Genomic DNA, 17,273 nt, shown 5'->3' on the forward strand with positions numbered 1-17,273 from the left:
CAAATTCCTAAGCTCAGGCAGGCCACCTGCCTGGACCTCTCAAAGTGCCAGGATTACAGGGGTGAGCCACCGCACCCGGCCAGGACTGTCAATTTTTATTTTTGCATTTGTTGTTTGTAGAACTTCCCTGAAGAGCCTCTGATTTGAATAAGAGAATGGACTATTTTATACTTCAAAAAGCATTAACTGGACAGGCTCTGTGGCTCACACCTGTTATCCCAGCACTTTGGGAGGCTGAGGTGGCCGGATCACTTGAGGTTAGGAGTTCAAGACCGGGCTGACCAACGTGGTGAAACCCCGTCTCTACTAAAAATACAAAAATTAGTGTGGTAGCGTGTGCCTGTAATCCCAGCTACTTGGAGGCTGAGACAGGAAAATCACTTGAACGCAGGAGGTGGAAGTTGCAATGAGCTTAGATCACATCACCACACTCCAGCCTGGGCAACAGAGTGAGACTGTCTCAAAAAAGAAAAAAAAGCATTAACTTAGTGCCATTGAATTTATCTAGGAATTCAGTGTTTATTGCTGTTCACATAATTTTGTTCAGATGAACTATTTTGTCCCTTTATTTTCTTTTTAGCCCATATAGTTGCAAAGAAGCCCCATGCGTTTTGATATACATTCCTGATGGACACACAAAGGAAATGCCAACATCAGGGTCAAAGGAAAAGACCAAAGTAGAAGCCACAAAAAATGAGGTAGGTAATGACTTTTACAGATATGTCTATAAAAATAAATGGTCTTTCTATACCAGAGTTTAGAATATATTTCTTTACAAATGATTATCTTTCTTACTGTGGAGACTGAAGTAGACAATTAAATCTGCTCTTTGCATTTTGTTGTTATCCTTTCATATAAGATTTTAAAATCTCGCTCTGTTGCCCAAGGCTGGAGTGCTGTGGTGCGATCTGGGCTCACTGCAACCTCCGCCTCCCAGATTCAAGCAATTCTCATGCCTCAGCCTCCTGAGCAGCTAGGATTACAAGTGTGCACCATGATGCCTGGCTAATTTTTGTATTTTTAGTAGAGACAGGATTTTGCCCTGTTGGCCTGGCTGGTCTCAAACTGCCTGACCTCAGATGATCTGCCCACCTTGGCCTCCCAGAGTGCTGGAATTACAGGCATGAGTCACCGTGCCTGGCCAGACTCCCTTATATTCTTAAAAATTATTTGTTTATGTGGGTTATATTTATCAGTATTTATCATACTAAAAATTGAGAAGTTTTAAAAGGATTTAATTCATGTAAAAATAATAAATCCAGTTACATGTTAACATAAAAAAAGTTTTTATTAAAAAAGATTTTCCAAAATAAAACTTTTAGTTTGAGTGGTATGGCTTTAAATTTTTGCAGATCTCTTTAATATCTGACTTAAACCTTCTAAGGTAAAGATAACAACAAAAAGCTTCTAAAAACCTGCATGAACAGTCATAAGAAAATGAGAGCGAAAAAGACAAAATATATCTTAATATAGTGAAAATAGCTGTGACCTTGCAGATCACCTTTAAAAGGGTTTTATATACCCCTTAGGATCTGTGAACCACACCTTGAAAATTGCTGCTATGTATTATTGAATAACTCATGGAGTAAGCATGAGATGGGAAATTTGGTTGCCCTTCCCTCATTGGTCCCAGTTCCCACCTGTGCCTCTCATTTTTTACATATCCTAGAAAGATAACTGATATTATGCTATAAATTAATATGTGTTCTTGAAAAACTTCATGTTCTGCAAAATCGCATACTAAAAATAACAGCTGATTTATCAAGAAAAACAGAGTTGAGGCAAACCACGAAAACCTGTGTATATCATATGGTTTCAGTCAGTTGGTGGCTGGGTAGCAGTCATCAAAGACTCAACTGGGCTGTCAAAGACTCAACTGGGCTGTATTCTGTTTTTATTTTATTTTATTGTTTTTGAGGTGGAGTATCACTCTATTGCCCAGACTGGAGTGCAGTGGTATGATCTCGGCTCAGTGTAACCTCCACCTCCCAGGTTCAAGCGATTTTCCTGCCTCAGCCTCCCAAGTAGCTCAGACTACAGGCATGCACCACCATGCTCAGCTAATTTTTTTTGTATTTTTAGTAGAGATGGGATTTCACCATGTTGGCCAGGCTGGTCTTGAACTCCTGACCTCAGGTGATCCGCCGACCTCGGCCTCCCAAAGCGCTGGGATCACAGGCATGAGCCATCGCGCCTGGCCTGGGCTGGATTCTAAAATTGTTTCCTCACCTGGATGCCAAGTTGATACTGGTGTTGGCTGGGAGCTCAGGTGGAATAGTTGATTGGAATAGCTGCAAGTGGCCTCTCTAGCATGGCAGTGTCAGGGTAATAAGATTTCTTACCTGTCATTTAAGGCCTCCAAAAGTAAGTGTCCGGTAGATGAGGTAAATGGAGCATTCCATTTTATGATTTAGCCTCGGAAGTCTGACGTAGCATCATTTCTGCTATACTCTGTTGCTCAAATCAGTAACAAGCTTGCTCAGATTCAGGAGAGTGCACAGACACCCCCCTTCTTGGTGGGAGGAAAGTAAAAAAAAAAAGTGTGGACATGCTTTGAAACCTGCACACTTTTGAATAGAAATTCAAAATTCAGGTACAGTTGACTGGCACTTATACCCAGTACTGCAGTCAGAGATACTTTGCAGCTTTAAACCTGAAGCATAATAATGCTTTTCCCTGTGATGTGTAGATCTTTGAGGATATTTGTCTCCAACAGAGGCTGATACTATCAAAATTAAATTCTCATCCAGGGTATTGCCTGCTTTGTCAGTTTTTTGGGGTTTGTTTTTATTTTTAAGCTTTAGCAGATGAGAATATGTCTTTGAAGTTTCCATCCCCATGTACTGTTTCATCAGATGGCTTAATGTGACGGTAAAAAATGTTTTTTAAGCACCATCCTCATTAAAGGAAGGCACTTATACAAAAGGTTTTTGGGTTTTTCTTCAGATTGTCAATGTATTTCTAAAGTTTTCTCTTTAATTATGAAAAGCTTGTTCCTGCATGCTTCTTTATTTGACATAAAACTTGAATACATTGGGAAAAATCACATACAAGGCAGTGTTTGTGTGTGTGTGTGTGTGTGTGTGTTTCACTTATATGTTCCCCTATTTACTAACCATGATTGTGATGATTTATGTTGCAAATTAAATGTAGCAGAACAGGCCCGGTGCGGTGGCTCAAGTCTGTAATCCCAGCACTTTGGGAGGCCATGGCAGACAGATCACGAGGCCAGGAGATTGAGACCATCCTGGCCAACATGGTGAAACCCCGTCTCTACCAAAAATACAAACATTAGCTGGGTGTGGTAGTGCAGGCCTGTAATCCCTGCTACTCTGGAGGTTGAGGCATGATAATAGCTTGAATCCAGGAGGCAGAGATTGCAGTGAGCTGAGATCACGCCACTGGACTCCAGTCTGGCGACAGAGCGAGACTCTGTCTCAAAAAAAAAAAAAGGTTGCTGAACAAATATATTTTTTTGATGTAGGGTGGCTAATGATTTGTATTCTTTCTTTAATGTATAATATGCATTTATATATGCATATTAGAGTTTATGAGTGTATATATAGAACCTCACTAAAAATACTATGAGTGATTTAAGGAATTATGGGGGGAAATTTTGAGTGATGGTTTTTTTTACTCACATGCCCACTTGAGAGCCTAACCCCTGTGTGAAATGCAACTGTGATACAGCTTGAGATGCCTGTTAGGTGTTTAGGTAAAGATGTCTTGAAAACATTGAAAATGCTGGGTCTGGGAGCAGGTCAGAATTCTGGAATAGAGATGAAAATTTTTGAAATTTGTACATAAGACTCTGTGAATATGGGTAAGATTATTCTGAAAAATTAAGTGGCAGATCATTTAAAGGAAAAAGGTGTAAAGAAGGTATAATGTGAGCTGGGTTTTAATGTTAGAAAGGTTTCAGTAGGGAAGAATGCAGTGTAGGCAGCAGAAAGCATGCAAAAAGTAGTATATTCACTCTTCACGGTTGATTTTAGTGAACATAGCTCTAGATTTGTTGCATTTACTTATATACAAATATATACCTGTAAACTTATAATTTTACACAAATGAAACTGTTCCACAATGATGAGTTACAATTATATCACAGAATTTCATGGAGCTGTTGCCTTATCAACAATCTAGCTATATTTCATCTCTTAAAAAATTAATAGTGATAGCTAATGCTTATTGATACTCACTTTTTCTCAGCCTTTGTGACTAACAGCTTTACACAGATTACTTTTTATTTTCCCATCAACTTGATGGGTTAAATATGGTTATCCCCCTTTTATAGTAAGGAAACAGCTTAAATAACTAACTCAGAGTTGCACAGTGAGTATATGGTAGAGCAGTGATTTATTCTCAGACCTGATGGATATGTTATAATTTCTTTAGTCCCCTAATGACAAAGATTTAGGGCATTTTCAGGTTTTTACTATAGTAAAAATGCTCCAGTGTACCTCTATCTTTGTTTACTCCTGTCATTTTTCATTAGGATAAATACTTAGGAATGAGATTATTCATTTAAGCTTTTTAAGGGATTGAAGTTTAAAGTTTTTGTTTTAAATTGGAAACATTATAAAACAATCAGTTTGAAATAATTTTGTGGGAAAACATTTAATATGAATTAATTATTTTACTTTTGATTTTCTCTCTTGGTAGACCTCGGCTCCTTTTAAGGAAAGACCAACACCTTCTCTGAATAATAATTGTACTACATCTGAGGATTCCTTGGTCCTTTACAATAGAGTGGCTGTTCAAGGAGATGTGGTTCGTGAATTAAAAGCCAAGAAAGCACCAAAGGAAGATATAGATGCAGCTGTAAAACAGCTTTTGTCTTTGAAAGCTGAATATAAGGAGAAAACTGGCCAGGAATATAAACCTGGAAACCCTCCTGCTGAAATAGGACAGAATATTTCTTCTAATTCGTCAGCAAGTATTCTGGAAAGTAAATCTCTGTATGATCAAGTTGCTGCACAAGGGGAGGTGGTTCGTAAGCTAAAAGCTGAAAAAGCCCCTAAGGTCAGTATGTTAGAGAAAGTCAAGACCACATTTTCACTAAGTGTGTGAATTCAAACTGCTTAGGGTAGTCTCATCTTCTTATAAAACATAGACTGCTCATATTTTGATGTAATAATCAACATTAATTGATATCTGCTGTGTGTCAGACCGAAAATATATGTAAGAAGCTCATAATCTAGTTGAGGCGTGGCTTACTGGGGAAGGAAACGTACAGACTCACTGTACTCTTGTGTGATGTGACTGTAATCCTTTGTGATATGTATAAGTTGCTATGTGAAGGGTTTGTGTTTTTAAGTGGCAACAAAGGCGGAAACAATTTATAAAGGATATTTAAAATCATCCTGAAGTAGAATCAGCCATTATGGAGGAACAAAGATCAGAACAAGGCACGCTTAAGTGTGGAACCATGGTTCTCAAGCTTTACTGTGCACCAGAATTACTGGCTTGCTAAAACATGGATTGCTGGGCTCTGCCCCTTGACTTTCTTCTTCAGTAGATTCAGAGCATGTGGAAAATACACATTTCTAGAAAGTTTCTCAGGTGATGCTGATGCTGCTGTCCCAGGGACCACCATGCTTTGAGAACTCCTGGTGTAGAAGACAGTACCAGCAGAGGTAGAGGTCAGAAGGTACAAGGTGTATTCAGGGAATAACAAATGGATTGTCAAGAGGTTTTTGACCTGTGATTATTTCCAACTTTTCATAGCAGGGCCTTCAAATTATATGAAATTTTGACTGAAGTATAAATTATATTCTTGTTTCAGTATGTCCTTAGGCAAAACATTTAGCCAAGTGGGTGTGGCACCTAGTGTGAAATGGACTTACTTGATGTAAGTAAGAGACAAAGGGAATGGCATCTGTATAGACTGTGAAAGATCATATTTAATAATGAAGGTAGGTAGTCCTATTCAAACAGCAGCATAGTTCTAAGATGTGATCGGATAAATAGTACTGCAACAAGAAACAATTCAGCCCCTGATGAGCTGCAAAAAATTGTAAAATTTAGACTGTGGCACATACACAGAGAGGTATGGTACACCACGAGGCTTGACTTATGTGGCAGGAAGGGGATTTGTTCTAAAATGTCAGATCTGTTGTCCTGTCAGGGTCCTAGGCTCAGGCTGGAGAATTCAGTAAGTTCCTCACCTCATCAATAAGTGGCTAGCATCTGACATGAAACCCTGCCACCTAAGATACTTTCAATCATGAATATTTGACCTCACATTTTGAGGTCTTCTCCCAGGAGTTAATGTTTTTCTGTCACTCCATTGTGAACTGTGAGAAAGCCTTTATTAGGTTGGTGCAAAAGTAATTGCGGTTCTTACCGTTACTTTTAATGGCAAAAACCACAGTTACTTTGCACCAACCTAAATAGCCTGTTGAGATCCCGAAGAACCATGATTATCTAAAACAGCTTTGCTTCGAGGAATAAATGCTGCTGGATGTATGAGTTTAGGATATAAATTCCCGATGTTTCCTACCTCATGGGGAGGTTGGGAGCATTTTGCACTCTATCTGCTGGAAACTAAATATGTACTCCTCTCTAGGTGTAATTTGAAGGGAAGGGCTTTGGTCTTCAAATTTCTTCGTTGTAAGTAGAATATATTGAGATTATGTGACAATTTTTGTCAGCTTAATTATGGGTGGAATAGTAACAGCAGAAACCATTATACTTGGAGTAACAGTCAACTATGAATCCATCACCCATCCTTTTGGGTTAATGGGTTACATCATGCTTTCATAAAATAACACTGTTAAGGTTATGAAAAGTCAGCTTAAGGTAAAAAGATCTAAATTTCTTTGGTAATTGAGTAGGTAATTTATTAGGTATTTAAATACCAATAAATGTGATACTGAAATAAATCTGACTTCAGTTTAGTCTGACTTACATTTATTGAATGCTGCCTACTTTATACCATATCTGTGTTTCAAAATATATTAAGTCTTAATGTTGTTCATAGGTTCTTGGAAACTGAGACTTTAAGCAAAATGATGTATAACAACAATAGGCTAATTGAGATAAACAAGAATTAAGTTACCTTGGCATATTTCTGATCCCAAAAACATCACATTACACAAACTTCTTGTGTTTTATTATTGTTGTTGTTGTCTTCGTTTTTTCTTTTGTAATATTTTGTCTTCTTTTTCTTTTTAAAATTATTATTTTTGCATTACACAGACCTCTAAATAAAGACCCAACACTTCTAATGGAAACAAATGTGAGCTGTATATACATTTAAGAAAGATTAATAACGACAAGTAAGATAATTATTTACTCAGTTATTCCAGTTCAGGGTTTTGGGTGGCCAGCTCAGGACTCAAGGCAGGAACCAGCCCTGGATAAGACATCATTCCATTGCAGGGCACACTCACACACACCGAGACTCAGACCGGGAGCATTTAGACTCACCAGTTCACCTAATGTGTGCAGCTTTGGGATATGGAATGAAACTGGAGTTCCCAGAGAAAACTCACGCAGACATGGGGAGAATGCACATGTTCCACACAGACAGTGGCTCTGGCTGGGAGTCAACGTTTTTTTCCTCTTCAAAGTTATGATGAAATGACATCAAACAAAACAATGTTCTTCAAGGACCTGTTGTACTACATGTATTTTTTCTCTGAATGCTAGTAATAGTAAATGTTTCTTCTCTTCTAAAGAATGAACCCAGTTATTAGGAATGGCACTAGCATTTAGCCTGCATCTGGCGCTATGTACCATACACTTTTTAGTCTTCCCAAGAGCCATGTACAAAAATATTCAAAGAATGCTACTTTTTCTATTTGCCTGTTTTAGCAACAGAGGAGAAACTGAATATGAAAGTAACTTCCTGAAATTTACAAAGCTTAGATTAAAGTACTGACTGATTCCCATGTTATTTACCTTGAGAGGTGGTGACAGTGGGGCATTCCATTGAAAGCGCTAGAGAGTTATAGTTTTACTAGTTTATCATTATTTAGCAAGTCTGTGCTTGTTTTGCATTAATAATTTGCCTAAGCCTCTTAACCATTCAGTTTTCTACAAAGGTGGTTATTTTACTGTGTCATGTTAAAAGGTAAGGAAGGTGACCAGCTGAAGTTTTAGGTTACCAGCTTCAACTAGACTTTTCTTGCTCTGTTTTTTGTTTTGTTTTGTTTTTAATCTTCTCTTTCCTGCTTCAGGATCAGATAGATGCTTCTATGAAATAACTTTTAAGCATAAAGGCAAAGTATAAGCAAAAAGACGAGCAAGTAATAAAAACTTGAAGTCCATCAAGTCTACCATCTTTTGCTCCTCTTACTCTTTTTCTCCTGCTCAGTGGGTTGCTGCATAAAATAATGGATCAAGTTGATATAGTGTGAGGTGCATAACAGAGAATACACCAAAGATATAATAACACTTAATATTAAGTTACTTTAAAAATTAAAGCCACTTTAAAACAAATTTCTTTTCTTTTTCTTTTTCTTTTTTTTTTTTTTGACAGGGTCTTGCTCTGTTGCCCAGGCTGGAGTGCAGTGACTCAATCATGGCTCACTGCAGCCTCACCCTCCCAAGCAATCCTCCCATCTCAGTCTCCTAAGTAGCTGGAAGTTCAAGCACATGCCACTAGGCCTGGCTAATTTTTGTATTGCTTGTAGAGATGGGGTTTCACCGTGTTAACAGGACTGGTCTTGAACTTCTGTACTCAAGCCATCCTCCCTTCTTGACCTCCCAAAGTGTTGGGATTACAGGCCTGAGCTGCTGGGTCTGGCTGTATACCTGTTCCTTGTAAATGAATTTTTTTTTTTTTTTTTAGACGGAGTCTCGCTGTGTTGCCCAGGCTGGAGTGCAATGGCGAGATCTCGGCTCACTGCAACTTCCTCCTCCCGGGTTCAAGCAATTCTCCTGCCTCAGCCTCCCAAGTAGCTGGGATTACAGGTGCACACCACGATGCCTGGCTAATTTTGTAGTTTGTTTTTAGTAGAGATGGGGTTTTACCATGTTAGTCAGGCTGGTCTCGAACTCCTGACCTCAGGTGATCCACCCGCCTTGGCCTCCCAAAGTGCTGGGATTACAGGCGTGAGCCACTGCGCCCAGCCTGTAAATGAAATTTTATTGGAATACAGACACAGTCATTAGTTTACGTATTGTCTATGGCTGTTTTCATGCTACAGTTAAAGAGTTGAATGGTTGCAACCGAGACTCACATAGCCTAAATATTTATTATGTAGCCCTTTTGGAAGAAAAGAGTTTTGAGAACCATTATAGTTAACAGTTGTTTAAAAATCAAGTAACAACAAAATCAAATGATTATTAAATAAAAATAATTCACAACTGTTTTGTCACTAATGTTCTCTCTTTATGCCATACACAGTCTATGTGGAGGGGGGTTGAATCACCATTTGCTTCTGTAGTTGCAGCATTTTAATTCATGGCACCTTGTATTTTATGTCCCCAATAATTCATCTTGCAATCTTTGCTCTTTTATTTTTTACACCAATGTTACTGTTTTTTAAAACCTAAATCACAGTTTATCAGGAAAGGACGTACATCACTGTACCCCTTTGTCCATTAAGCAGGTTGTTCTAGGAAACTGCCACCCTGCACTCTCGCCCCAAATAGCTTTAAGATGTCTCAGGCCAAAAGATAAATGTTGCAGGGAAGGAAATAAGAAAAAAGCCTATCTTTTTCTTGATGTTGTTTGTAACATGTGTAGTGAATTCCAGCTATATCTGTATTTAGTACTTAATGCAAAATTGATTTTGATCTAAACAAATATAAATGCATCTTACATCGGATTGTGGTTCAGGATACTTCACAAGACTTACATCAGCTTGGGGATCTTCTGGAAAATCTTCAGAATTTGTGTTAATTGATCTGTATCAGAGAAAAGTAGCAGGTACATTGTGATTTAGGTAAACGAATCAGCCTAGTTGATCAGCAGGAGAACAGGTGTTGTGTTCTAATTTAGGTTTGACATCAAGATCTGGGGTCTACCCTATGCTATATTGGCTCCTAGAATCATGTTTCAGTAATTGGTTATTCCTTACAGGTGTAGGTATTTAAGCTACACATGATCGGTTAATTATTTTCTTAAAATGTCTTTCTTTGAAACCTGTGAACTTTTAGTTTACTAAATCTCCTAGCAGACTTTAAAAAATATTGTACAAGCATCATCACTCTCTTCCCTCACTTACTTGGAAGGATTTTCTCTTCTGATTACCACTCATTCATCCCCCTCCCCACCAAGTGAGAATCTCTGCTTTCAGGAGTCATCATTACTGATGTGTGTAGATATAGTTCTCTTAGATACGCCAGTAAGGAGCAAAAGTGAGTGACTGGTAATAAAGTTGGAAAAAAACAAGTTTGAAAAAAGTATTTTTGAGAAAAGTTTTTGCATTTAGAATCGAGATACCCAGGCTATTTTGAAAGGTTCTATTATTTCAAATGGATAACATTCCAGGTTTTTTTGTTTGTTTTTTGTTTTTAAAAGTTCACTCCTTTCCCCATGGAGAAACGTTTACATCTAGTGGCTGCTGAAAAAATAGCTGTTTGAGTACTCATTCCGAATGTAATCAGAAGTTTGTCCATTTTCTCCATTTTATTTAACTTTCCAGTTTTTAGTCATAATATTAGCATCACTTTTAGTTATTTCAAATTCCCATCTTAAACCTTTACCAAAGTCTTTTGTGTAGGTTGTTTCTTTTTCTCATTAATCCACATCAGCAGTTATTTGCTGAAAACCTTTTCTGTTTGTATTAGCATACGTTAGGTAAGTTTAAAACAGTCTTTGTCCACTAACAACTTAAATTCTACTAGCAATGCTCTTTCAGCTTCTGCTGTTGTATGATATTGTACTAAATAATAGTATACCACCCAGTTTCTCTTTGTAAATGTCTTTTAATCCAGAAAACTAGTATTAAGAGATAATTTGTTCTCCACCCATCAGTTCTTCATTGTATATTCTAAGAGACAAATTCAGAGTACTATTCAAAGATCTCTTTCAAAAAGCAGTTTTCATAGCATGTTAGTAGGAATAAAGTGCACATTTAGATCATTGTTTTCTGTAACGCTAAGCAAACCGTAGTGGTCAAGATCACAGCCTCTGGAATAAACCCGAGATTCAAATACTAGCTCTACTACTTATTGTGTAACTCTGGGGAAGGAACTTAATCTTTCTAAACTTAACTTCTGTAAGGGTTGTTTTGAGAGTTAAATGATATACCTTGTACAGCATTTAGTATAGTGTCTGGCACAGACTAAATATGCCATAAAATGATAATGATACTTTTCATATTATAATTCAAAGTCAAGAATCTTTAGATACCTTCTGAATCATCAGGGAAGATTGCGTGGTGGTGATTAGTATAATTTCACTCTTTTTGGAAAAATAACCTGAGCAATTTACTTAGTTATCTAAAATATTCCATTTCCCAATGGGAGGGGAAATGTATGAATATATAGCTTTATTAAGAGTATTTCATTCAGTAACAGAGTGGTTTGCTCATCTTAATTTTCTCCTTTATAATGTTTCAATATAATCTTGGCAAACAGGTTTTTTTTTTTTTCTGTGTGAGAAGTGTGCCATCTGACTTTAAGCTCTAATGAATACCTGCTTATAGTGTAAAGTGGAGTTTCTTTCAGATAGTCATCTTTTTCTAGAAATAGTTGCAGGGAAGTTCCTTCTTTTCCATTTTTATTTTAGCTGGTGGAAATTGCCCTTTTTTCCCCCTTGATTCTCATATGTCTGATTAACTTGGCCCTTTTTCTTTTTCTTTTTTTTTTTTTTTTTTTTTGAGACGGAGTCTCGCTCTGTAGCCCAGACTGGAGTGCAGTGGCCGGATCTCAGCTCACTGCAAGCTCCGCCTCCTGGGTTTATGCCATTCTCCTGCCTCAGCCTCCCCAGTAGCTGGGACTACAGGCGCCCGCCACCTCGCCCGGCTAGTTTTTTTTTTTTTGTATTTTTTAGTAGAGATGGGGTTTCACCATGTTAGCCAGGATGGTCTCGATCTCCTGACCTTGTGATCCGCCCGTCTCGGCCTCCCGAAGTGCTGGGATTACAGGCTTGAGCTACCGCGCCCGGCCAGCTTGGCCCTTTTTCTTAAGATAAAGTAGTTTCTGCTGTGAAAACTCTTTCCTAAAAACAGAATAAACCAGAGACAAATCAAGAGTACAAATCAGACAGTTTACTCTCATCTTCTCTTTGTACGTTTTCTCTTAATTTTACTACCTTTATGTGGTGCCTGGTGTGACGCTCTAATGGCAGAAGACGTTATAAAGTAGCTGGACAAGGAAGTGTGCTTTGCTGCCTCATAGATGCAAATTTTTTGAAGGTATACCATTGGTATCCTGCATTCCTCTGACCCCCATTTGAGTATTCTTCATGGCTTCTGCCTGGTTTCATTTAGCTATCTGGAGCATTATTAGAAAGTAGCAGTAAAGATTGGATAGGGTGATTTGGAGACACTTTTCCTATCTATTTTGATTGATACCTCGAGGTTCCCAGTGGTACACTGGTTTGTAGTGAGATAGTAGCACCATTTCAGGTAAGGTGTCCAGCTTGGGTCCTTTGCCTGTGTTGCCGTCATTCTCTGCTAGAGAGTCACAAGTGTCTCGGTTGGGCTGAGTGTATCATTCTTTTTTATTATTATGTTAAAGTATCAGAGATTAAAATATATAGGTAAGTGTCTAAAAACTTCAACATGCTTTCTCATCTCATTGTCAATTTGTGAAATTGATGTAACTATTCGTTAGTTGGACCCAAACTTCCTTTTTTCCCGAAGTTGTCTTTAATTTCTGTTTAATAAGCAGTGGAAAATAAGGTTTGTATAGGCAAAGCCTTTGATCTGATCTTTATTCTGATTTTGTAAATTCTGACTTCACTATTTATAGACCCAGGTCTTGACACTGACAGTTTACTTAGATGTTCTATTATTTGTCTGTTGACTTACGTAAAATAGAAAGTTACACTGTTGTATGTTGAACTGTATTTTTGTTTATTTCTTTGGCTTATATATAATCGATGTTTTTAATTTTTCTTTAGCTTTATCTCTTATTTTAGGCTGATGATTTAACGTAGGTTTCCCCATGATTAACTTATGGGAATGATTTTTTGATAATTAAAAATTTTTAAATGGCATTGAAATTTCCAGAAATTTCCAAAGTTTTATAAATATCTCTATCTCTCTTTTGTTTTAGGCTAAAATAAATGAAGCTGTAGAATGCTTACTGTCCCTGAAAGCTCAATATAAAGAAAAAACTGGGAAGGAGTACATACCTGGTCAGCCCCCATTATCTCAAAGTTCAGATTCAAGCCCAACCAGAAATTCTGAACCTGCTGGTTTAGAAACACCAGAAGCCAAATTACTTTTTGACAAAGTAGCTTCTCAAGGAGAAGTAGTTCGGAAACTTAAAACTGAAAAAGCCCCTAAGGTTAGTGGGTTATTTTGTTTATGTGTTTTTGTTTTTTACATTTCAGAGTATTTTCTTTGCCTCAAGTGTTTTCTGCCCCATCAAATCTAGCTAACTTCTACTCATATTTCAATTCTCAATTCTCCTACCTTGCCTTTTAGAGATATTTTCTTTGTTGATTGTTTCTTACCCCAACTAGATTTGACTGGATGTTTTCATATGACACAGTCCATCACTGACATAGTACTTAAACAGACTGTATTTTAATTGTTAAGTTGTTTCCCTCCAATCTGTAAGATCCAGAATAGTGACCTAGACCCTAGCACAGTGCTCACCCATTGAAGGCCCTTAATATTTACCTTGTTTTTCATTCTTTCTCCTAAAGCTCTGTCAAACTGAAATAGTAGGTTTTATTTTGAGCTCTTAGTAGTCTGTGCTAATTCTGTTATCTTTTTAGGAGTAGATTTTTTTTGTACAGATTCACATGAGTGGAAGACAGTCATTGTAGTTTTGAAATTTAACTTTATTAGAACTTGATAATCATTATCTCATCTTTATAATTGTGAAATGTTCAACTTATGTAATTTAATGGCTTTTAACTTAGATTCCTATGGAATACATGTTAGGTACCAGTGCTTTCTAGTAGAACTTTCTGCAGTGATGGAAATATTCTATAACAGTATTGTCTAATACAGTAGTCATTAGCCACATGAGCATTTGAAATGTGATTATGGTGACTTAGGAAGTGAATTTTTAATTTTATTTACTTTAAATGAACCACATGACTACTATTTGGATAGTGCAGTTATAGACCATGCTATTTTCCAGTCACAGTTTGCACAATTCTATCCCTGTTTATAATAATCTTTATAATTTCAATAGTTGGTGTAACACCTACCCCAAACCCTTCTGTCCCCAAATCCCTGTCTTTAATTGTGTTTGCAAATCTGCTTTTAAACTTTGGACAGATCCTTTTGTAGTTCCTAAGTGTGATGGTTGGGTTTTCACACTCATATGTGAGATATGCCTCCCTCAAACCTTATTACCACCTGGGCACATTACCCATCTGATGTTGGGGGATAAAAGAAAGCTTTGAGCATTGTATTTAAGTGTGCTTAGACAATGACTTGAATTAAATACTGTCTTTTCTTTTTCCTCTTTTGTTAAACTAAAGGATCAAGTAGATATAGCTGTACAAGAACTCCTTCAGCTAAAGGCACAGTACAAGTCTTTGATAGGAGTAGAGTATAAGCCTGTGTCAGCCACTGGAGCTGAGGACAAAGATAAGAAGAAGAAAGAAAAAGAAAATAAATCTGAAAAGCAGAATAAGCCTCAGAAACAAAATGATGGCCAAAGGAAAGACCCTTCTAAAAACCAAGGAGGTGGGCTCTCATCAAGTGGAGCAGGAGAAGGGCAGGGCCCTAAGAAACAGACCAGGTAATGAATTGCAGAAACTTCATTTGAAGCAAAGCAGAGCTTTGAATGAATTCAACTCTTAATATTTTTTAAAACAAATTTTGATTAGTTTATCACATTAAGTTAGAGAACGCTAAAACTGTAATGTCAGCAGATAGCATTTATTAATTTTCCATTTAATTTTTAAAATAGGTAACCCATTTGTTTGGTTCAAGAATCTCAGAATATAAGAAGTTCCTGTGCGTGTTTCCCATCTTTCCAGTTTTCCCTACCACCATAATCAATCGGTAGCCACTGTTAACAGTTTCTTCTGTGTCTGTTGGCGATTTTCATTTATTATTCAAGTAAATACAGATATATATATATATATCACACACAAATATACATACATGTTTTCTCTCCTCCTTTTTAAACATAATTGGTAGCCTAATTATACACATTGTTTTGCACCTTAAGCAGATTTTTTTCAAATGAAGATCTTTTATGGGGACTAAGTGAGAGCTTCATTCTCAATTTAAAAATTGATAGTTTAAATATAAGACAAAACTGACTAAAGACAAAACAGTGGGATAGATGGCTCTTTAAGGATCTTCCAATCTGTGTGAATAATGTGCAGTCATACACCACATAATGATGTGTCAGTCAACAGTGGACTACTTATGTGACATTGGTCCCTAACATCATAAAAGAGCATGTATAGAAACCTGATATATGGCACTTGATGTTGGCATTGAAGTATAACAAGCTATGATGTTTGCACAATGATGAAATCACCTAACAACGTATTTCTCAGAATATATTCATGTTATTAAGTGACGCATGATTGTAATTTTTTGTCTCTTTCCACAATTAGAGTGAACTTTATGATGGGTTTTCCTTAATGGCTTAATAAGAAGAAAAAACTGTTACTGAGATACTTTGGTTTTACATTTGTTTAGCTGAGTATCAAATTTTGCTGCCTCTTAGCTCTCATATCATATACACAGTGTCTCCTTAAACAAGAGAATGCAACAGATATTTTTCTTTTTGACTATTAAACTGAATAGCCAGAGTTATAGCAGGGTAGAAGAGAGTGTAGAACTTTTCACCTTTTACTTTCTTGGTGCTTGTGAAAGTGCTAGGTTTCATAGAGTTATTTTATTGAGGTATGTCACAGTGAAACAATGGAGAATGCAAATGCAAATACATTAAAATTTTTAGCCAGTAAAACCTTGTTTCTAAACTCCAAGAAGAGACCATACTCTATCCTGAATAATTGTTGATATTTCAAAAAAATGATTATTGTCTGAAATAATTTTTTATTACAGACTCAGTTTATTTTACAAGCGTCTATCTCTGCAACTTTTATTCTAGTTAAAAGAAAAACTTAAGGCCAGGCGCAGTGGTTCACACCTGTAATGCCAGCACTTTGGGAGGCTGGGGTGGGCGGATCAGTTGAGGTCAGGAGTTCGAGACCAGCCTGGCCAACATGTCAAAGCTCCGTCTCTATTAAAATTACAAAAAAATTAACCAGGCATGGTGGCACACACCTGTAATTTCAGCTGCTCGGGTGGGGGAAGGGGTGCTGAGGCACAAGAATCACTTAAACCTGGGAGGTGGAAGTTGCAGTGAGCTGAGATCGGACCAGTGCACTCCAGTCTGGGTGATGGAGTGAGACTGTTTCAAAAAAAGAAAAAGAAAAACTTGTATAAATTTGGTTAATATGCACACATAAGTACACACACATATATGTGTGTATTTATAGCCATTGTTTTTATTACTTTTTAGGTTTTACTTTCAGTGAAATGGTGATCTTACTATAATTTTAACTGGCATAAGATTCTTCTTTTTTAGTGGGAGAATAGGTGTGAACAGGCTCTGTCTCTATCACAAATTCATTACCTTAAAAAGAACCTTGTGAAAGAGATGTCTGCATAGAAGCATAGAATCATAGCTTTTGTTACATTTGGCTTTCCTAGATTTTGTGGATAATGTCTCACAACTTTTTAAGAGATGTCTCTGCTGTTTTTGTTTTTTTGTTTGTTTGTTTTTTGAGACGGAGTTTTGTTCTTGTTGCCCAGGCTGGAGTGCAATGATGCAATCTCGGCTCACCGTAACCTCTACCTCCCTGGTTCAAGCGATTCATTCTCCTGCCTCAGCCTCCCAAGTAGCTGGGATTACAGGCATGCGCCACCCTGCCTGTCTAATTTTGTAATTTTAGTAGAGACAGGGTTTCTCCATGTTGGTCAGGCTGGTCTCAAACTCCCAACCTCAGGTGATCTGCCCGCCTCGGCCTCCCAAAGTGGTGGGATTACAGGTGTGAGACACTGTGCCCAGCATTTCTACTGTTTTTTAGGTTAAAAACATTATCTTAGGGGCTAGGCATGGTGGCTTATGCCTGTAATCCCTGCACTGTGGGAGGCCGGAGCAGGAGGATTGTGTGAGGCCAAGAGTTCAAGACTGGCCTGGGCAACACAGCGAGACCC

At 37.5% G+C, this 17,273-nt stretch overlaps 1 protein-coding gene and 1 non-coding gene across 4 annotated transcripts in view; both read left to right on the top strand.

The window, feature by feature from the left end:
• The window catches only part of EPRS (glutamyl-prolyl-tRNA synthetase), an 83,798-nt gene that overhangs the window by 49,126 nt on the left and 17,399 nt on the right, over positions 1-17,273 (top strand). For all 3 annotated transcript variants that reach the window (XM_025379008.1, XM_025379017.1, XM_025379027.1), the window contains 4 exons: positions 581-698; positions 4,663-5,022; positions 13,180-13,413; positions 14,567-14,829. In XM_025379008.1, the coding sequence (XP_025234793.1) occupies positions 581-698; positions 4,663-5,022; positions 13,180-13,413; positions 14,567-14,829 (975 nt within the window). The remainder of the gene's footprint in view (positions 1-580; positions 699-4,662; positions 5,023-13,179; positions 13,414-14,566; positions 14,830-17,273) is intronic.
• LOC112616374 lies at positions 14,361-14,464 on the top strand. Its single transcript, XR_003117622.1, has one exon. It is a non-coding gene; the product is annotated as a small nucleolar RNA U13 (small nucleolar RNA).

The sequence above is a fragment of the Theropithecus gelada genome, chromosome 1 (genome assembly GCF_003255815.1).
Source record: "Theropithecus gelada isolate Dixy chromosome 1, Tgel_1.0, whole genome shotgun sequence".
Classification (NCBI taxonomy): domain Eukaryota; kingdom Metazoa; phylum Chordata; class Mammalia; order Primates; family Cercopithecidae; genus Theropithecus; species Theropithecus gelada.